This window comes from Onychomys torridus, chromosome 3 (assembly GCF_903995425.1).
Source record: "Onychomys torridus chromosome 3, mOncTor1.1, whole genome shotgun sequence".
NCBI lineage: Eukaryota > Metazoa > Chordata > Mammalia > Rodentia > Cricetidae > Onychomys > Onychomys torridus.
Genome location: NC_050445.1, coordinates 39,486,546 through 39,508,596, shown reverse-complemented (window position 1 = coordinate 39,508,596; position 22,051 = coordinate 39,486,546). Strand labels below are relative to the sequence as shown.

At 43.3% G+C, this 22,051-nt stretch overlaps 1 protein-coding gene across 3 annotated transcripts in view; it reads right to left on the bottom strand.

Moving 5' to 3' along the window:
- Nucleotides 1-84: 84 nt before the first annotated feature.
- The window catches only part of Cep41 (centrosomal protein 41), a 43,443-nt gene continuing 21,476 nt past the window's right edge, over nucleotides 85-22,051 (bottom strand). Inside the window, exons 3-11 of one of the 3 annotated variants that reach the window (XM_036182767.1) lie at nucleotides 18,299-18,346; nucleotides 13,788-13,849; nucleotides 12,740-12,809; nucleotides 7,592-7,736; nucleotides 5,367-5,518; nucleotides 4,900-4,967; nucleotides 3,973-4,087; nucleotides 3,127-3,342; nucleotides 85-2,484 (exon numbers count right to left, since the gene is read on the bottom strand). In XM_036182767.1, coding sequence (XP_036038660.1) covers nucleotides 2,333-2,484; nucleotides 3,127-3,342; nucleotides 3,973-4,087; nucleotides 4,900-4,967; nucleotides 5,367-5,518; nucleotides 7,592-7,736; nucleotides 12,740-12,809; nucleotides 13,788-13,849; nucleotides 18,299-18,346 — 1,028 coding nt within the window. In that variant the 3' untranslated portion in view covers nucleotides 85-2,332. Of the gene's footprint in view, nucleotides 2,485-3,126; nucleotides 3,343-3,972; nucleotides 4,088-4,899; nucleotides 4,968-5,366; nucleotides 5,519-7,591; nucleotides 7,737-12,739; nucleotides 12,810-13,787; nucleotides 13,850-16,156; nucleotides 16,206-18,298; nucleotides 18,347-22,051 lie in introns of those variants that run through there. The other 2 variants (XM_036182768.1, XM_036182769.1) reach the window with 2 other exon arrangements.

Below are 22,051 nucleotides of genomic sequence, written 5' to 3'. Positions count from 1 at the left end.
GTCTCCTGGGGCTCCCCCAAATCATTCTGACAGAGAGGAAGAGAGAAGTTGGCAGGTTTCAGCACATTAATAGCAAACGACAAATTAGTAACTACGTTCTTTAATCTTCAACATTCATAATTGCACAAAGTATCACTGATCATTTAAATAATACATGTCAAATAATCTAATGAAGAAACTGGTAAAGTGGAATGTTAAGAAGCAACAGCGTCGGAGAGTAACGCTGAGTGCAGAATTGGATCAGGCCTCTGGGAAGTTTGAAATCTCTGCAGCAGGGCAGAGTACTCTGGAGAGGCACACGGAAATACACTCAGCCTGCTAGACCATGCCAGTACACACACAGCAATTTTAACTGCTCTGCCTAACCCAGCTTTGCACATTATACAACAGTTTCTGACACTACCATCCATTGGCGGGAATGGTTCTTTCAAAATAGAATTGGATGAGGAGGTCTAATCTCCTGACTAGCCCATGGTAAAGTGGCAAACCAGAACTCTGCTCCTGAGGAAAATACTTTCCTTAGGAATGTATATGTGTCAAAGATGACTGAAAATCTTGTCCATGCTAGGGGAAAATCAAATGTGGAAAAATTTGCATTTTTCTATCTATGCCGTAAAGAAAATAAAAAGCCAGTGCATTTTGGCATTAGCAAAAGGCTGAACTAAGTTCTCAGGCAATAAATTTATGGGGAAACATGACAGGCTTCTCATTAAAACTATGTGTACGTTGGCTGAATTTTATACAAGATTCTCGAATCTTGTGGAAAATTGGGCACGGCTTGACATCTGAACAATGTCCCTGGTTTGTTTGATTTCTAAAGCATTGGAAAATGTTGCACTTTGGAAATCAAGTAGAGAAGAATAAACACATTCTGAAACAGAGCTGGGCTGACTGAGTTATTTTTCCATATGTCTCCATGAGATATTTATTACGTTTATTTCTCTTACAAACACAGCCCTCATGCTAGAAATACTGTAGGGCCTTTTTCTTTTTCTTTTTTTTTTTTTTAGTGGTGAGAAAATAGTACTGTTAAGGTGAATCTTACCCAGCAGCAGTAACCACCTAAGGATAGGCAATTTTCAGTTGGCTTTTCAGAAGCTGGTTGCCATGACAAAGAGCACAATTTATTCCTCAGTCCCTTATCACAGCTCCGATCACAGACCATAAAAATTAACAGGGCTCTTCCTTCCCATGACTTCCCGCGCCTCATCCTTACCTGAGGTCTTTTGTTCCCCCAATTAAAGAGAATGGATGTCAGTCATCTAGCAATTCAATTAATGCCAATTCAAAATTCCGGCCAAAACCAGAATCTATAATCAACAGCCTCCTAATCACAGCTCAGTCGTGAGAATGAAAAGCAAGCAGGAAATTGCACTAATTACTCAATTAGACTAATACTGTATTTTTAGGCAAGGGCTTGAGGGCTGTCAGCCCTGACAAAGGACTCGTGAGTCCTCCTCACCTGTGCCTTCCCCTTGCCTGAGCAACGATGCTGATGCTCTCAAGTGACTGTGATTGCTAGCCAGCTAACACAGCTGGGCTCAAATTAGGCAATGGGAAATTTTAATTGATCTAAGGCTCACAATGGAGGGGACAGCTGTGGTGGCCTTTCAGGGCTCTCAGCACAGATCTGTAAGACGCTGGGACCTTTCTCTACTAGGTCCCCCTTCTAGGTGTTAGGACAGCTGAGCACACACCTTTTTGGTCTCAGGAACCATTTAACAAGGGGATTATTTTGCATAGAGCCTCTCGGCTAAACCAGTAAGATGGAACCATACTCAAAGACTCCTTAGCCTCAAACTCCCAGCAGAACCTGCAGCACACAGGCTAAGTGACTCAGCCAGCCACCTGGCCTAGTGTGGGGGCCATGGGTTGCAGGAACCAAGACTCATCTGCACCCCTAGGGACAGGGGCCAATGCCAGGCCCACCTGGAGAATCTTTCATGAAATCAACAGTGAATGAAAAACGCTGGCTGGGAAGAACACACCAGCAGATGTGACTGAACTATTTACAAAACAACACTGGTTACAGACCAAACAGGCTGGACCTTATTTAAAAGAAAGTATCTTTCTTTTTTCCTATTCAATTTCCAAAGACATGGACATCCTGTAAACAATAGGGAGGGCAGTAGAGCCTGTCAAGCCTCTGGTTTTTCTGGTCATCTGTCAAAGTCCTTCCCAAGTGAAGGGAGGGGGCTGCAAACAGGGAGAAGTGGACCTGCTCTGGCCTGGAGTGTGGCTTTTCTCTACACCAGTTCTGAAAATGACCAAGTTGGGAGTGCTGGGGGTCCCAAAAGGAGGGGACATTTATTTGACTACATGACACAGGTCTTCACTTCCAGGGTTTGCCTTGCAGGTGACCGCTGTTGGGTGTGCGGGGATTCGAGTGGCTAGCAGGGCCACCCCCGGTGGGCAGGTGCTGGCCACTGCGGCCAGCAGGCACCTTCAAGTCTCTCCCGCCGGAGTTATTCTGGTTCATTCGGCCTGAAGGGAGCAAGAAAGAGGGGCAGAGATGCAAGAAGGGTTCCAGGGACAATCAGCCAAGAACACTTTGAAGCTAACGATGCTCAGCCGGCCACTTCTAACGAAGCTCTCCACAGATTCCATTGTGGGCCAGTGAGGATCTAGTTCTCACCCCTGAGATCAGCTTGATGTTGGGGAAGGGGAGGGGTGGGGTGAAGCTCACACAGTCTCTTTTCTCCCCCTTCACTCTCCTCAACAAATCTGGTCGATCCCACACTTCTTCCTTGGTAAAGACGGGTATACAGGGTGAGGGGCAATTGAGGAGGGAGAGAAAGCAGCAGGCAAAGGCAGGAAGCCAGAGCAGGAGGCTCCAGGCAGGCTTTCAAGTAAACCCAAGAGCAGAGAAGGAAGGGCAGATCTCCGAAGAAGGAATCTGGACACCCACACCCTGCCTCAGACACACGTGCTGCTGGCTGAACTCTCCACGGCTGCCCTCGATGCCTAATCTCTGCCATCACCGCTGAGCCCCACTAGCACCTGCGCCATGCAGAGGACCTCAAGTACTTTAAGGCTATGGATGATAAAGGGACTTTTTGTATGATGAGGGATAGCCAAAGAAATACAGCTCAAGCTCCACCAGAAGCAAAGGTCAGAAGCTCTTACTATGATTGCCTGCCAGGCCCTGGTCCGCTTCCAGATAACATTCTATCTTTTTCAAGTCTTCTGGGGTAAATCTCCATTTGTTCTCAGCTGGCAGGGGTGGCATTTTGGGGCTGGATCGTTTCCGGGCAGAAGCATGAGGGAGGGCCTGCTGGCAAGAGGCTGGCAGGGCACCAGTGACCAGTCCTTCTGGGAATTTCTGAGCTAAGACTTTCAGACCTAGATGTGGGAGAGCATGAGAAAAAAGCAGGATTAACATAGTGAGGCCCCAGCAGAGCGAGAAGAGGCCTGTGTATCTTCTAGCCCTTCATCACCAAGTTGAAGATCTGAAATCACCCTTCACTGCCCTGTCAATGTGTAAACTGGAAATGCCAGCCAAGAATTCCATAGGAAATCTTTTGCTCAAGGTTTTAGCATTCTTACAGCCCCCTGCAGCAATGCTGTTATCTTAGGAATTCAAACCATTGTGCTAGCTAGACCTGGTGGCCATGCCTGTAATCCTAGCAGCGGGATGCTGAGGCAGGAAGATTAAGAGTTTGAGGCCAGCCAGGGCGCAATGTAGCAAGATCCTGTCCCTCAAAACAGGAAAGCCTCAAATCAAGAAAATCTACAGTGAAAAAAAATGAAGCCCCCCGTTTCCCCCCAAAACAAACCCCACAAAGACGTGCAGACAGATGTGCAGACAGAACTAGAGGACATCTCACAGGACTCCGGGCTCCTTCCAGACAGCACGGCTTGCTCTCTGCCCAACGCTAAGGTCCTAGCAGTGAGCACTGAGAGGTGACAGTGTGGGTCTGAAGGCTGCTGAGTGCAGACTGGATGTGTAAGGCAGACTGCAACTTTGCTCACCCCCAGAAAGCATGAAGAGGTTTTCAAACCCGCGTTCACACATGGTGGTGGCCGCCTGGCTCGCCAGCCTCTCGTCGTCATCGTAAAGAATGATGATCTTGCCGTGAGCGTTTTTCTGGGAGGCGAGTTAAGGTTGGGTGTTTGGAACTAGCACGACCTAAGTCCTGACAGTACAAGTTGACACATGCCATGCCACCTTCTAGTTCTTTCTCCTTCAAAGTGCAGGGAAAGAGAGAGCACAGTCTCCATTTTAACGTTCTCTGTCCAGGACATCCACTGAAGGCCTCCTTACCATAATTCAACAGAACTACTCAAAGTCCACAATAAAGGGGCAGTTTAGGAAGGAAGCCTGACAAGGAGATGTTACATACTGTCAAAAATGGAGCTCACAGACAGCTTCCATTACATGGGGAAATTACAGCTGTGAATGACAGCTGCAGGTATGTCTTCAATTTTATAAACCAAATTACACAGACAGGAAATAGTCAGAACAAAACAGACCAGCATTGACAGGAGCTGATCCTCGACGGTCTGATAATAGGGTATTTAGTTTTCTTTTTAATATTTTCAGTATTTTTCTACTTGTATGGTTATTATGAATAAAAAATTAAAAATTTAAAATGAAAACAGAAAAATATTTACTACTTAAGTTCCATTTGGACAAGCTTTCTAGAGGAACCAGTCTCAGAGCCAACTCTCGACCAACTGAATCCCCTTAACCTAGTATTTTCTGGCACAGTAAAGCAGGACTGAAAAGGATCTGTCTTAACAGTTAGGTCACTCAGCAGCTGCTAGGAACCTAAAATCTAAAATACACCAACCTGGTTCGTGTCAAAGGTCCTCTGCAGTTTTCACAAATGGTTCATGATAAGTTTGAGTCTTAAGATCCTGATAATATCCAACTCCTTAAAATACAACAAAGGATACATACTCAAGAATATCGTTTGAATAGGGGTTCATTGTCCTGGATAGAGTTGCAATTGGGTAACTGTAAGCTATAAGAGAAGAACAAGATTAGGAGCCTTGAGCTCTCTTACAGTCTGGCCCCACTTCCCAGCTGGCTCACAGTCTACGAGGTAAATATACTTTCAAAGTCGGTGAGCCATAAACAAAATACACCTAAGTTCTTCATCAAACATGAAGGAGAGAGGGTGCCATGAACAAAGGAGCCCATAGCTTCCCTGCTCAGTGCACTGTGCAGTAGGCCTGTGAGCTCCGGAGAACACGCTCAGCCTGTCTGGAGGATGTGGTGGTGCTCACTCCCAGGGCTTCCGTGATGGAGCCAGCACAGACAGTTTCTCTGACTGCTGACCTGTGCTAGTATTACGCTTCCCCGGAACAAGGCTAGATTCCGCTCCTGGGACTGAGAGGCTCTCCTCCTCCTCCTCTCTTACCCCCGACAATGTGGCACTGCTGATAAGAGTCTTTGTCCCGCACATCTAGCAGCAGGAAGGGGCAGTCCGGATAAGGCTTGTCTTTACCACTGGGCTCTTCTTGTTTTACTAGTCCTTTGTCTACATCCAGTTCCCCAACGCCACTGATGACGCTGTAAGCAGGAAAAAATAGGTCATCAGAAACTAGTCAGGGTGGGAGGTTGAAAGGTCAAATGTGTCTCTGCAGAATGGTGAGATGAGGGCTTCATGTCTTCTCAAGGGGACCCCCAAGAAAAGCTAAATGGGCAGAGTGCCTCATTTTTTTCCAGAAGGCAGGGCTGTGCGGATGTTATTCTACCATACTGGAGCCCAAGAAGGAGTTGGTGTGTATTCATCATTATCCTCAGAGAATGCATGTTAAGTTGCTAGAGGGCTGAGGGGTAGAAAGTATAGGACACATGCTGCCTTCAGCAACACAGGCAACATTTAGAGAAAGAAAGAGGGGATAGTTAACCCAATAGGATGGAAGGAGTAAGAAAACAGAATAAATGAGCAGAGAATAAGGTTTGCAGGACAAGAAAAATGCAAAGGATTTATATGCATATTAAACACAATATAAAGTACCGATAGTGTTTTACATGCTTCACATTCGGACCATGTGAAGACATTCCAGTCACATGCAAACAGAATGTGATGGCACTTCCTTAAGACGGCCTTCAGAGTGATGGAGGAGCCTTTTTAGTTTGTTAACTACACTCTCTGATACTCCATCGTGGAAGAAAATCATCTAAGGACACATTTCTCGGAATGCCCTGTCATTATGTGATGCGTGACTGTACTTACACAACGGCCTACCCGGCATGGACACTGAACCTTATTTTCAATAGTTATCTGCACTTACTTCCAATTTCTACAGGCAGATGATGAGCCTGAAGAGGCTTTCAGAGTTATGTCTCACTCATATAATGAGACAAGGGAAGAAAGAGCTGGGATTAAATAAGGGGCTCATCACTGACAGTCCTGTGTCTAAGAGCATTAGACATGAGCTACCATCTTCATGTCATAAAGAAAGTGCAGAACAGCAGAGGACGAAGAAGACCAGGTCCCATGAGCAAAATGGCAAGTGACAAAGTGTCGGTAAGGAAGTGGGAAGAGGCTATCGATCACTCTAGGGCATGTTAGGGTGCTGCTGAACCAGACTGTGTGTTGCCTTGTTCCTCTCCCACCACAGGACTTCACTATCCACATTTAAATCCAACAAACACTATGATTCCATGCTACACAGTGTGTATTTCAATGAAGCAAAGGAGAAGAACACTTATCTGATAGGAACCTACCCCCTCTGAGGAAGCACTGGTAGCCTATATCTCTTCTTTTTAATCTTTCTTTCTGTGTATGCATGTGCACTTGGGTGGGTGTGTGTGTGTGTGTGTGTGTGTGTGTGTGTGTGTGTGTGTGTGTACCTATGTGTGTATCACTGGGTGTACGTGTGTGTGCACCTCATGTTTGCAGAAGTCCCTCAGAAGTCAGAAGACTGTTTTGAGCTGCAATGTGGGTGCTGGGAATTGAACCCAGGTCCTCTGCAAGAGCAGCAAATGCTCTTAACTGCTGAGCCATCTCCCCAGCCCTACCTAAATCCTCTTACATGTATTTTTCTATAGCCCCTTCACAAAAATAGCTATGAAAATAGAAACACAGTGGCACCGGTGATGGTACTTCTTCTGCTAGAGATTTCTCTAGCAGAATTGTTTTGTGAGGAGATGGGATGGACACATGCTGAAACCAGCGCCAGTCTTAGAATCAACAGTTGATGTTTGTGAGAAGTAACGTGAGGAATAAAGTCATTGTACATACAAAGAAAGAGCCATGTGCAGTTCTGGAATAAATGCCAATGGCTGCTGTGAGTCTCTTCTGTGCCTGTCCCATGCCAGAGCATTCTGTGGCACTGTGTCTGTCTTACTCCAGATGGGACAACATGAGCTTCAGTAGACAGGACAAAATTCATACTCAAACAGAAACATAGTAACTGGAAAAGCAAGACCCTAATTAGCCTACCTGTAGAAGGGCTCAGAAGAACGGAACCAAGAAGTAAAATTAGTGTGCGCCTATCCACCCACTCACATTAGCTCGGTAAGAGGTGGGAACTCAGGCAGCATGGAAATAAAGAGGAAGACTGTAAAGGGCCAGGGCTTCAAATTCGGGATTTCGGTCAGCACACAGGGAATGCTCGGCTCCGACACAAATACCTCTGAAGAGTGGAGCGACCCGAGTCCCCTGTCTCCGAGCTGTTGATGAACTGGACAGGACTGGCTGGCTGCTCCCCAGGGCTCCCTCTTCCATTGGTCTTGGCGGCAATTTCAGCATCAGCCTCTGAAGTTGCAGAATCATTGTCTAAAATGTGCAATGAGGAAGCGCTTAGGGCTCAGTGGGTGAAGGCACATGCCATCAAGCCTAATGATATGAGTCTGATCCCTGGGAACAACACAGTGAGGAGAGTCATCCTCTGTCCTCCACATGTGCACTTTTGCACACGTGTGCACACCCACTCACACCTACACCTACAAATAAATGTAGATTTTTTTTTTTTTTAATTTAAAAAAGAACCCAAATGGAGTCTCAGGACTGGAATTTACTTATTAGATATCTCCACCGATACAAAGCTAAAAAACAATCATATCACTATTGCTAAGTTATCCTAAAGGTTGTAACACAGAGAGCTCTCAAATGCAGTGAGGTAAACCCCAGGAGTGCCTCAAGACCCATTCGTGCTGTCTACTAAGTGAGAACTATTTCTTAAGGTGTTATCTATCCCTGGCCCCACCCCAGCTGAGGACGGAGCCCAATGCCCTGAGCTTGTTAGGCAAGTATTCTTCCAACCAAGCTAAATTCAAAACCGCTGTCATTTTTTTTAAGCTGCCTTTGTATTTGCTTTCGTGGTACAAAGATGACAGTGTGAAAGCTCTAGCACCCCAGCAAGCATCACATTTATTAGCAGTCATATTTCCCTCTGTTGCACGTGCTCAGCAGCCATACTAAAGGTGTCCTTCACATAAAAACGATTAATACTTTTCATTAAACCTCACCTTGAACCAGAGTGGTGGCCCTACCTGTAATCTTAGCCCTTGGGAGGCTGAGGCAAGAGGTTTGAGACAGTGAGTCCCAGGCCAGCCAGAGCTACAGAGTAAGTAAGGCCCTAGGTCAGAAAAACGAGAGAACTGTCTTTGTGATGTAGGTATTTGCCTTTGGAATACTCTGTGTGATGAAAGGGTGGTTTTCTAAATATATATATATATATATATATATATATATATATATATATATATATATATATATATATATCATGGCAATGTCAAGGACAAGGGTTAGAATGCTAAAATGTAGCTAAGCCAGCCATTTTTGCTGCAGGGGCCTTTCTTGGTAAGAAAATCTGGGTCCTTAGACTTGTATATTTGGAGAAATCATCTCAAAGATGAATTGAATCAGCATTCTTAAAAAAAAAAAAATTAGTTGATGGTATTTTTTATCAGTGGCTAAATTTCGAACAAAACCCAGAATTCTGGAATCTGTGTTTGGCACTTGGGGGTACAGTATGAAGAGCCTCTCCACACTGGACACATTTCTGATTTCCATAGCTCAGTAAAGTGACATGTGACAAATAAGCAGTGTATGATAGGCAGTCACACACAGGCAGAAGACGCACTGAACGCATGGGGCAGAAGACAGGACTCTGATACAACAGAGTCGTATCATTATGTCCATCATATGGGTCAGAAGGCAGACGGAACAACTGGCTGAGCAGGCTGCCCAGGCTTGTGCTCCAGCAGGAGAACTGGATGAAGCCAGGCTAGGAAGGAAGGGGGGGAGGGGGGGCGGAGACAATGAACCAGTCTTCGGGTTTTCTGTAGTAGCAAAGAAAAGTCTACAGTTGACTGAAGTCACTAGTGAAATCCTTCCCTCTCTCAACTAACTAGAGGTCCATGTGAGGCGGTTCTGCCTCGCAGACTTGAACCCAAACAGCACGTTGCACTGACTGAAGACAAAAGGCAGACATCAAAATCAGCTGCTGTCTATCAAACAGACAGGAAAGAGATTTACAGAATACTTAGAACCACTTGGTAAAACTCTGGGTTGGAAATGGAATGATTTTTTTTTTAAAACTATAAAGATATGCTTTTATGGGTTGGGGATAAAACTCAATGGAAAAGCATGTGTTTAGTATGCATACAGTCCTGTGTTTGATCCCCATTAACACACACACACACACACACACACACACACACACACACACACACACATACCATTTTTATTTGTGATGGGATTAGGATTGATATTTTTATATGTGACAGTAAATATTGCTTAAATTCTTAGGTTAAAATTTAATATACTTGGCTGGGCAGTGCATGCCTTTAACCCAGCACTTGGGAGGCAGAGGCAGGCAGATCTCTGTGAGTTTGAGGTCAGCCTGGTTTACAGAGACAGAGAGAGTTCCAGGACAGCCCGGGTGACAACAGAGAAACCCTGTCTTGAAAAACAAACCAAAAATAATTTTTTAAAATATACTCAATTTGAATAAATACATATGCCAAAGTTTGCATATGCCAAAGCTCTCTAGGTCTTCAATAATCTTTAAGAATATAGAGGGGACAAGGCTACAACATTTGGGGATTTTTCTGTTCTAACAAATACAGTGAAAGAAGAAATAGAGGCTTAACTATTTAAAAAGTCTAAAATTTAATTTAATATGCCAAAAACTTTAAGCAAATGCCAGGAGAACATGGACAAACCTAAGGCTATGATTTCAATGCTAATAAGCACATAGAACATCTTTCTTCTGCCCCGATTAGAAAACATGGGAAGATCTCATGTACAGTAACTAGAGTGATGAAACATCCCTAGAAGTACAGCTACACCGCCTGTAAGCACCAACCGACTTCGAGGCCCTGGCCTCATGCCAAGTTTTATTCCTGGTCTCAGCAAAGACTCCAGTTGAAGAGGCACCACTTGTGGTCCATTCCTGACTGACTGCCTCCCAGTAAAACATGCCAGTCCTTTCTGAACTGAGTTTTGATCCTTAATTCTGGATCAGTGGAGACTGTTACAAATAATCAAAGATTTTCCTCATCATTTTCAGCATTATATTGGTTCTTGTTGTATAAAGATACTAATTATCCAAAGTGTTCACAAATCAATAAGAAAAAGAGATGGACATTGTTTTAGAAAAATAAAATAGGAAACAACTTATAAACACATTTTAAAAGAGAGAAGCCCAGTACATGAATGTATGTGGGCACATGCACATACATATACACATAGCTCAATTTCATTATCAAAGAAATTAAAAAATAAAATGATTAGATATAAATTTTTATCCACTGCATGAACGAGTAGTTTCTAAGGGTTAATTATTTTGCTTTAGTGGCAAGGTATTCCCATTTACTTCTGACAGGAATGCATGCAGGTCACAACCACACTGGGGATGATGTGGGAGTGGTTTCACCTTGGACCATCTGCAGCGACTCAAGTTTTTCAAGGAACAATGAGACTCATATGTTTACACACACACAGTGTGGCATTATTTCATCAAAGTGACAAATCAGGAGAAAACTGCTGTGCCCAAGAGCAGAATCATTAAATTAAGGTATGTCTCAAAGAACACAACTTCTACAGTCTGGTTAATGACACTGGAAAATACTTATGAGAAACATGTTAATTTGAAGTTGTACAAAGCAAAGCTGTACACAGAGAGCATGCATTGTAAGGCGGGAGATGCAGGAAAATGGACCCAAACATCAACGCTTATTATTATTTATTATCATTTTCTTCTTTATATATTTTTGCCATTTTGAAACCTATTTTTAAGTTAGGAAAAAGTATGAACCTTGTAAAAGGAGGGTTTTGCATTCTTCAAAGGTAACCAACACATACACAGATGCAGCCCATTGTCCAGGCACTCTGACTGACTTATTATCCATGTAGAGCACCAGAAAAACACTAATATTACTCATACATTATGGCGTCCTACTTTACAAGAGCCTATTTTGCTGTGCAAATTTATCTCAGAAGAGAAAATTGCATGTGCCTGTCTGTTCTGGTGCAGCAATCTCAACAATGAATTAAAGGCCAAATCTAGGTGCTTATATAACCCAGTTAAAATTGGGAGCGCTTGTATGAGGAGACTCAATTATCTCTGTTACAATGAACCCTTCTTTCTCTGCTGGGCAAGAAGCATCTGTCAAAGATAAATTCCTGTCGTTTTCAGATTCTCTTTATCCTCCCTAACAAAACCCAGCCCAGTAAAATGACAGTTGAGTTGCACAAAACCAGTATGTTCAGACTTCCTGAGAACCCTGTCTTGAAATCAGAAGTTAAATTCCTGACCTACATCAACCTTAACAAACACATTCTTCTTTAGTAAACAGGCACGCATTGATTACAGGCTGCTTCAGGATAAAATCAAGACCCGAAGTCTGTGCACTCCTTTCATGAGTGTACAGCTGGACGGGTTTATTTTCCAGTTGGTATTTAAGCAAGGAAATCTGGAGCCTGCTTATCTTTCTAGCCTTATCTCTCACCCAGTGTCTATCCGTCCCTGAAGACCAAAGCCAGCCTGGATTACCAGATTCCCGGCATACATGCTGTCCTTTCATGTCCAGACCTTGCTCAGGCTCCTCATCCCCCATAACTTGTACCCCTTTGAGGCCTGGTTCAGACACCGTCAGGAAGCCTGGTCCAGGCTAACTGGAAAACATCCTTCCTTCCTGAGAACTCCCTCCCACAGTATCTCACATATCTTAGAGGAACTCTGCAGAGTGCCTTGGTGATAACAATGGAGACATTTCGAGTGAAGCCCCAGGTCCACTCTTGACTAGATATGCCACCGGGGCTTAACTCCTGATGCTCAGCCTTCTATCTTATGAAATGTACCTTCCTGCCTGTTTTTTGAGGATATTAAACAATAAAATTCCACACTCCATGAATCCTGTCACACAGTAACTTTTAGCACTGCATCATTCTCCCCTGACACATACACAGTTATGTGTGTGCACACACAGCTGCAGATCCCATGGGAGCAGAGATGTTTTCTCAGCTCTCTAGTCTCTCTTCCCACTGACTTCTGTAACCTGTGTGTATGCAGAAGACATTAGAAATGTTTTCTGGGAAAAAAAGGAAGCAGTATATTCAGACATCTAAAACACTGAAATTGTGTGTCAGAAAATATTATATTTTTAAAGAAATGAGAATAATTAGGGCCCCAGATAGCATTTCTCCAAGAGTAACTAATTGCAAACAGACGTGTGTATCAATGACCCAAGTGAACACAGCAATAACTGTACAGGGTGAGTGCTTTCGCCCTTGTCAATCTGTTAGTTCCCCACATCCTCAGTTCTCATTACCTTCAAGCCTCTGAATCTCCTCAGCTGTCACTTCTAGTGTTTGATCTGACAGGGAAGCAACTTGAATGACCTGAGAGAAAAGAATGAAATGTGTAGATGTGTATGTGTTTTTATTTTAAACACAGGCAATTTTGTCATTTACAGAAGACTGGGAAACTCTACACATCAAAGCCATCTTGTTTTAAGAAGTTGTGGTGTCCTAACTGGCAAATCTTACTAAATTTCAGGCATCTTAACCATCAGGGTGCTAATTATACCACAGATGAATGTTCCAGAAAAAACAAAAACTCACTTAAAACTTTACACACAACCAGCACAAGAAACAAACAAGTAAATAAATGTCATAGTGTCAACACAGAAGCCCAAAAGGATCAGTTCAGATGAGAAGCATGAATAACAGTTTAAATCCACATCTGTACAGAGATTGATTCAGCAGAACACAGTATCACTTCAAAATGTGATACTGACCTACAATAACATAGAATGGTACGGACAATTCTCCATACAATTGGGAAATAAAGGGAACTATGAGTATGCTGATTACAGATTGTAGGTCTTAACACATTTTAAAAGCACTGTCCACAGAGCCCAAATCCAACTCGAGTCACATCAACAAACCTCTTGTTTGGAGACCCCTTGTCCATTATTTTTCAGTGAGGAAGAAAATGTCTCGCCTGGAGTAAGGAACTAAGTCAGAGCAGGGCAGTTCGGAAAGTTCAGTGACAGAACAAGGAGCCACTTGTTTCCACAAAATGTAAACAATCTAGAATTGACAGTCTTAAAATATAAAGTGTGCAAAGTAAAACAAAACCTAAACCACAAATCTAATCACTAAAAGTAGAATGCAGATACGTTTATTTAATGGAACCCTTACTAAAGAGAAAAACTTCATGTCATCCTTTTGTGAACATCACCCCCACAGACACCAATTCACCCCCTTATGGTGAAATGGACAGTGCCAGAAGCCACTCCTTGCAAAATACCTAGAATGCTCACACAGAACAGCACAAATTCACCTTTGTTTCAATAAAAAGATCACGAAACTTACCAACTGGGCAAAAGTGGTAACTTTTAGTCTCTTGAAAAGTTCATCTTTTTTGTATCTATAATCTGAAAAAAGCAGAATACAACATGCATTTATGTGAGTTCATTTTGGTCTCTTTGGGCTATTCTTTTTTTTTTAATAACTTATTTAATTTTATTTTATGTGCATTGGTGTAAAGGTGTCAGATACCCTGGAACTGGAGTTACAGACAGTTGTGAGCTGCCATGTGGGTGCTGGAATTGAACCCAGGTCCACTGGAAGAGCAGCCAGTGCTCCTAACCCCTGAGCCATCTCTCCAGCCCCATGGGTATTCTTTCTAGTTTTCAAGTAATATTGTGTGGCTTTCGAGATATGAGTGTGCTTTAACACATCATCTGGTCTTCACTGTGTGCTCAAGGCAAGGTGGTATTTGCGCACGCATGCATACACACACACACACACACACACACACACACACACACACACACACCCATGTGCTTGGCCACCTCAAGAACTTTCCTTTCACTAAACTGTCTCCATTATAGCCATATTGTGTGGCATGCATTGGTGTGAGCTGCCTCAAATCCTTTTCAGAACAAAGCAAGGGATAATGTCTACACTTTACAGATATGACAGAGACTCTTGAGAAGCCGAGCTGCCTCAGGCCAAACAGCTGGTAAGGCATCTCTGCCCTGATATTCTGACTCTGACTTCAAAGAGAGCAATCGCTTTTCCCCTGTGCCTGTAAACTATGCCAGAGACATGAGACATCACTTGTGTGTGTGTGCTGGTGCAAGGTTATGATTGGGCCTCATGACTCAATGGGTGTTTCTTTAAAACAAAAATCAGCCTAGTCAGTTATACAAGATGAAAGTTCTGGAGGTCTGCTATACAACAGAACACAACACTACTACAGTAACTGCTCACGGAAAAACGGTATGATGGTAAATTATGCTGTGTGTTTTTACCAGAATGAAAATAAAATCTACTAAAAACCAACCGAAATAATCTGTATTCACTCAGCATCATCTTTATAGTTCTGAAATGTAACTCAAATGGGGGTGATTCTCCAGTTACAGCAATATCTCTTTGTTGTCTTTGGTTTGTTCTTGTGGTTTTGGTTTTTGTTTTTCGAGACAGGCTTTCTCTGTGTAGCCCTGGCTGTTTCAGAACTCACTCTTGTAGACCAGGCTGGCCTTGAACTCAGAGAACCACCTGCCTCTGCCTCCCAAGTGCTAGGATTAAAGGCATGCGCCACCACTACCCATCAAAAGCTCTTTGTATCAGCCAGGCATAGGAGAATATTCTGCAATCCTAGCAACTGGGAGACAGTGGCAGGAGGATCCTGAGTTCAAGACCAGCCTGAACTAACAGCAAGACCTTGTCTTCAAACAATGAAAAAGACATCTTCATATCACATCCAACAAACATTAAAAACCGGACAATCTCACTTTTCTAATATCTGCTCCGAAGATTCTCACCAGAAGCTCATTTCCTGAAATTTTTCTAACAATGAAGCTAATTTTAAAGCTTGCATTGTTGAACTCTGCCCGCCTTTATCCTTCCTTCCTGTTCATGGTTTTTTACACTGGTGCCCAGGACTCCTTAAAGAGCGCCTCATTATTTTAGAATTACTAAAGGTTAGCCGGATAATTGCCATGGCCTTCACAGAACGTCTCATAACCCAAGACTCCTAGCAACAAAGGAAAGGATTAAAGGTGTTTAAGATTATTTACTTGGTGTTACTAATCAGTTCCATGAATTCCCCAAAAAACTCAGCACAAACTGGACGGTTACTTTGGAGGCTAATCTAAGCTTGATTTACCAAATATTTTAATAATTAGAGTCAGGAAATAATAATACCTTAAAAACTAACCATCTGTTAACTATATTACAGCTCTTTCTTGCAGGGAATTGAAACTTCTCTGTTTGAAAATGTCATGAAGAGAGCAATTTGGCAAGTAAACTATTATTTCTAGAAAGTTCTTAGAGCAGCTTCTACTAGATAAAATAAGTTAATAAATGTGCCTGGATACAAATCCCAACAGGCTGAATAAAGTCCTCAGAAATACAAGCAAGCTGCTACAGTATTTCCCTCAAATTGCCACCAACCTGCCCACCTAAAGAAATTTTTTGAAAATCAAAATAGCAATAAATTAGACAATGGAAAAACCAACAGCTTTCAAGGAGCTTCAATTTTGACATCTACACATTGGCATTCTTTTGGTATTGTTACATAGCGTGAAATACCTGTAAGTATAAAATGCACACATTAAAATCCCCGTAGCTGAACAGAGATGGTCCGCATAACTAGCAAGCTTTGCTATAGCATGTAGACTATCTTTTGTATAAGCCTGGGACCCACCACATACTGCAGCCTGGGGGCTACATACCTGGTTCTGGGTTAGGAGGAGGGCAGGCATCAGCAGGACTTTCTGACATTATTACCCAGAGACAAAAGATCAAGTCAAAGTCTTACGCAGAGTTTTAAACTGTATAAAAAGATGACTTGGACAGCTCTGTCAGTCTGTCCTCGCAAGAGCGAACACAGCTTTAAGAATGGAGCTTCTGCTACTCAGGCTTCTCCCAGACTCTGAGAAGAAAGATTATCCCAGCTCAGACACACTATCAAGCTTTGCTTCTCCAGTGAGCCCAGGGTCTGAGTTGGCCTCTCTCGAGTTACTGGAAGGACAGAGACCTGACTATCTAGGATGTTTCACACTGGGTCCAACTAGTATCATCTAACCACCAGGTCCCAAGAATGGGCTTTGTCAATAGTCAATGGCAGAGAGCATCGTTTTTCCTCAGGTACAGTGCAAAGAACGTTCAGGTTACAAAGGATTTCTGCATTTTCAGGGTTCTATTAAAATGTGTTATTAGCAAAGAAAAGGAAGTTGAACTCACAGAGGAAGACAAATCAAAGAAAGGAACAGAACAAGGTTTGTGTTTTCACAGACAGACATGGCATCTGAGGTAAGGCCAGCCGAGAGCTGGGTCTAGGATGTCAAGAAACAAGGCAGCTTCTCCTCCCTTTAGACCCAAGAGAACACTTGCAACAGAAATGGGGGGGGGGGTGGGAGGGGGAGGAAACAGCTTCTAAAATGTAGGTGCCAAACCAGATTCTGAAGTGTTTCTGTGGGGACGAGCACAAAGCACCTGCTGGAGGTGAGGGGGAGACAGCAACTTCAACAGAGGAAGGAAGGAAGGACTATCTTCAGGGATTCCATTCCAAGAACGGGTCTTGGCAGGAGACAGTCTCCATTATAGTTCAGGGATTCTGGAAACCACGTTGTACTCTTAAGAAATATTTTCAAGCAAGGTTTAGATGATCTGAGTGGAAGGGATCCTGGTATGGAACAAACTGCTGGTAAAGGCATGGGAGCGGACATCTAGCTTCAAATGGGAGGGAGGTGAAAGGGGCCAGAGACCCAACCAGAAGCAGCCTGGCTGGGTGCTGAACTGAGGACTCCAGCAGTGCCAAGTCGGTGAGTAAACAAGGTTTTCCTTCATAGTTCAGAAACCGAATCCATCTTATATAAAGACATATAACTGACATCATGTGAAATGGAAAAGAACGATCCTGTGACATGGTATTTATTATTTAATATTAAACACATTCTCTAAAATGTCTAGAGAAGTAGGTCTTCTAGTTGTGTGTAGCAAACAGAGAGTAGGAAGCTGCCCAAAGGCCACACCGACTGTGGGTTTCCTACACTGTGCAATTCAGATGGGACATCGTCTTTCTTAATTAAAAGTCCTGTTGTCAAAAAAAAAAAAAAAGTTTTGATCTATTTCAGAATTGTAATTTCTCTCTCAAGAAGATGCATGTTAGCACAGCTGAATCCTGAGCTGGGGTGTGTGTGTCTCTTCCTACTAGCCAAATACCCTGACCTTGGCTTCTACTACTTTACACAAAGAGAATCTAGCTTAGAAAACATCTTTAATTCTGGCTTCAACATGGACATTTCGTATCGACTGGTTTTGGATACAGATTTAAAAAAACAACGATTCTCTGTGAGAGCAATGCACTCAGTGACCAGTCAGATATCTCGGCAGAAGATTAGCTTCTAAAAGTAATCTGTGTGAAATATGGTTTTTAATTAAAAGAAAACACACTGCAATGAATGGCTAATGTACAAGACTAAGGACAAGTTGGCTTCCTCCGACCTCTTAGTCCTTCACCAGCATTTGCCGATGACTACTTACAAGAACACCACGATGAGAGAGAGCTATTATTACCCTAGCTCAGGGATGGACCAAATAAGAAGACAGGGCACTAGAACAAAAGATTACCAAAGACTGCAGGACCAGAAACCAGAAGCTTGGGCTATGACTGTTCCCACATTCTAACACTAAAGTCCCCTACAGGGTGTACGCTGAGTGGACACAGGGTGCCTAGTGTCTGCAAACACCTGCGGGCTCCCCTGACCCCACAGCCCTCCACACATGGCAGCCGGAGAGCGTGGCAGACAGCTGAGGGCCGACCGACTACAGAGCTCCATCATTTCCCTCAATCCATCAGTAGTGGTACTCACTTTTTTTAATCTCTTCTAGCTTCTCGATGTATTTGGTCATACTGTTACCTAGAAAGAAAAGACAAGTCTTAGACATCCTTTACTGTTGGAAGTGAGCACCACTGTGAAACTGGGCTGAGAGAAGACCACCTTAGCTCCTCTGTCCTGTTACTAGGGAACTTGGGACAATAGGCAAATGAGCCGCACATAGTAAACAGCCTTGTAGATTATGAGGCATCAGCTAAAGAAACGGAACCAAGGAATGCCCTGGGCCACTGAGTTTAAACCCAGGTGCTCTGCCCCAGCCATTGCCAAGTCTCAGGTAATACAGATGATCATTTACAGCCTGCATTCCCTTGTGTTACCCTTCTAGAGTCAGAGGCTTCTTCCTCCTTATAGCCTCCATGGCCTCTTGTGGTTAGATATCCAGAGGAAGACGAAGAAAGAAGCTATCATCTTTGTATATCTAAAATCTGCTCTGTGGCTGCCCAGGCAACTTTTTCCACTCCACTCTGTCTCTGTGGCTTCCCCTTCCCCCACCATGTCTTCCACTATTCATGCTGATGCTGCAGCCTGGACTAGACCACACAATCTGGGCACCAGTATTCACTGCGGCCTTGGTGTGCTGCGGCTCCCACTGCTGTGGAGCATGCCCAGCCCTCATGTTTTATGGTCTGGTTCTATAATACTCAGCTCTAGCCAAGGTGGTTTGGAGCATTTTCATGTTTTAAAACTGGTCCATGATCATTCTGGTTTTCAAACGAATTCAATTCTAGCTTTCAAGCCAGGGATATGATTATTATTATTTTTTTAAACTGAGTGTGCAGCAGTTTGATTTAATTCAACATGGCAAGTTCAATCTTGCACCTAAACATGGTAAATGAAAAACATTCAAAGTAAGTTCTCATTTCTACAGTTTTGCTCCTCTTTAACCCTTGCGGTCCAGCCTAACTTCAGATCAAAGTAGTGCTTTGGACAAATGGCAGGAGCCGCTGTTTCAAAGCACTATTCTGAACTTCTCTTCATGTTTGGGTCAGAGACTGAGAGGAAAATACATCTCGTTTTAAACCCCTAAATGTATTTTCAAAATAATACCACACTTAATTTGTTATTAAAACTTTACCATGATTCATCACAGAGTAAACACGCACTGTTTTAGGTTTATTTTTAATTACTATTGTTACGTTTACCTGTTTTTATCTTAGGACACACACTCTCTATCAGGATAAGAAGGGTGCAGTGTGCCCCTAAACTCAGATGGTATTATTCCAGAATCCCAGGGAGAAATCGCGGCTGCTAAGGAGGCCTGAAGCCGGCTCAAGAGAGACCTTCCCAAGCTACCAGGAACCAGACAAGAACCAAATACAGTCTGTTTTAGGAGCTTTGGGTTTTTCTTTCGTGGGTCAAAGCTTTTTTCCCCTTTTGTGGGAGGATATACAGAGGAAGAGACAGATGGCGCAAAGACTCCCGAAATGTCTACACTAAGCCCTTTGACCTGACACTGCCCCAGGAATCCCACAGCAGAAACCATCAGTCCTTCTGAACACCCCACTCCTGTTCACTGCTGCAGCTCTAAACTCAAGTGTGGACTTGCCAGTCAACACACCGAGGTTTTGAAGAACACGCTAATTAGTTTGCTGTACAGCATCTTACAGTCTTATCCTTAAAACACTCGCCACAAGAGCCCTAGTGACGGTCCCTTCCTGTGTCTCCTGTGCTGTGTATGGTTGAAGTGGCAGTTTCTTTAGGTTTAGGGGAGCTTCAGGCGATCTAATCAGAAAACTGGGAGGGGAAAAAAACTCATCAATTTGCCCAGCAATGCAGCAACTTACCAATTATTTGAGGATTAGCATTCCCAACCTCCCGGTTTCTAGTATGGTTCACAGAACCACCTGGCTTTTCTACTGGTGTTTTATTATAACTGGTAGTGGAGAGTGAACCCCAGGCTTCCTGCATGGCAGGCAAGGAGTCTACCCTAAGCGACAATCGACAACCGCAGTCCTGTGGTTTAAAAACATTGTAACCTGCAGGGAATGTTCCTTCTTTGATCACAGGATCATTCTGATGCTACACATTCCCTGAGGAATGGAAAACTACAGGCAGCTCCATTATTTAGTCTCTTCTTAAAATGCTGTAGTCACAACTAAGACTGTTCCTACTAACAAAGCACCTAAAATTTATATACGTATGCACGCCTTCGATAAGATTTCTGCAGTGCAGGGTTGAATACTGAGTAAGTGCTCTACCACTACACCATATGCCGGTCCTGAAAACTACTTCCTTCACTACCACCACTTCCTGTAGGTTTGCACAGCACTCCATCGCCTTCCGTCAGCAGACGTCCACCAGAGTGCTCACAGGCAATTCTGCTTTTCCTACTGACTGAAGGAAAAGGCAGAAAAACAAAAACCTCTGAGTTTCTACAGATACCTGGCAAAATTGTGAACGAATCTAAGAGGGCTAGTACCAAAAGGCTTTTCTTTATAGACATCCACTCTTCTCCAGGTATGGGGGAAAAGAGAGTGGAGGGTTTCTGTACTGCTCCAGCTGGAGAAGGGAGACCTAAGAGGACTGCCCTGGCCCCTTGTAAGTGGTCTGAGTAAGATGAGAAGTCGCATTTTATCATGCATTTTAGAGTGGTGTGCCAGTGAGTGCTTTGTCTTACTTCATCGAACTGTGACAAAATGACTGGAAATGGAGGCACTTCAGGGGCCATTTATTTACAAACATGTCTTTTATAGCAAAGGAGTCTGAAAAGCTATTAGAGAAGTCATCTTTTAAGACTTTTTGAAATCCAGTATTATTGCCAAATTTTCCTAAGTAAGACTAATTAAAAAGCCAAACAAAGCAAAATAAAGGCTGAGCGGCTGTCTACTGCCTAATACTGAATTTGAGTTCCCAGCTCTAGCAGGGAAGATGCCAGCAGCTTGCTGACTCCAGCATGCCGTCTTCATGGCTCACCTGGAGCTCTGCTAGCCTTCATTTCTACAGTCCCTGCACTAGCTTGCCCAGCAGGAAGCATGGCCTTTTCCTCCCGCCCTGCCTCCACAGCAAGCCGCTCTCTTCTCACAAGGCATATATCACCGACTAGACTGCCTTATCTACCTTTGTCTACAGAAAGCCCAGGGCTATTTATCTATGCACATCCACACACACAATCTTTATTCCTGTGTTCTAGTGTGGGAGACACTAGAAATACACTAGCTGGATGAAATACACTACAAAACTCTGCCATTTGAAAAGTCCTTAGAGAAAAGTTATTTTATAGTGTAAATAATCACATCCTGATTTGGCTTGTGTTTCATATATCCAATCTTCTTATTTGGCTTAAATGACATACAACCTAATTGATACACAACTGTGTTACGGAGTACACATAGGAGCTCAGGCAACCTAGAAATGCCTAAGGTGATATTAGCTTCTACTGTGTTTACCACCGAAGCTGCAATGAAAGATATCTAATAAGAATTCCACTATTTGAACCAAGAGAAAGAAACAACTCAACTCTATCAGCAGCCTTGTGCAAAGACAGAGTACAATCGATTCACAGAGTGACTCACTGCTTTGATTTTTTTCCCCATTGTGTTCCTATAATTTAATAACGTTATTTGTACTGAGCATGTAACAAAAGCAAATGATTCTGAGCAGCAGTAATCTAGAGAGGGTAAGATTTATAAGGCAGGAATTCAGTTGCTAAGAGACAGCTCCACTGCTTTATTTTTCTTCAATATTTCCCTCCTCTATGGAGAAGTTCTTTTGGCTCAGAAGGAGCAG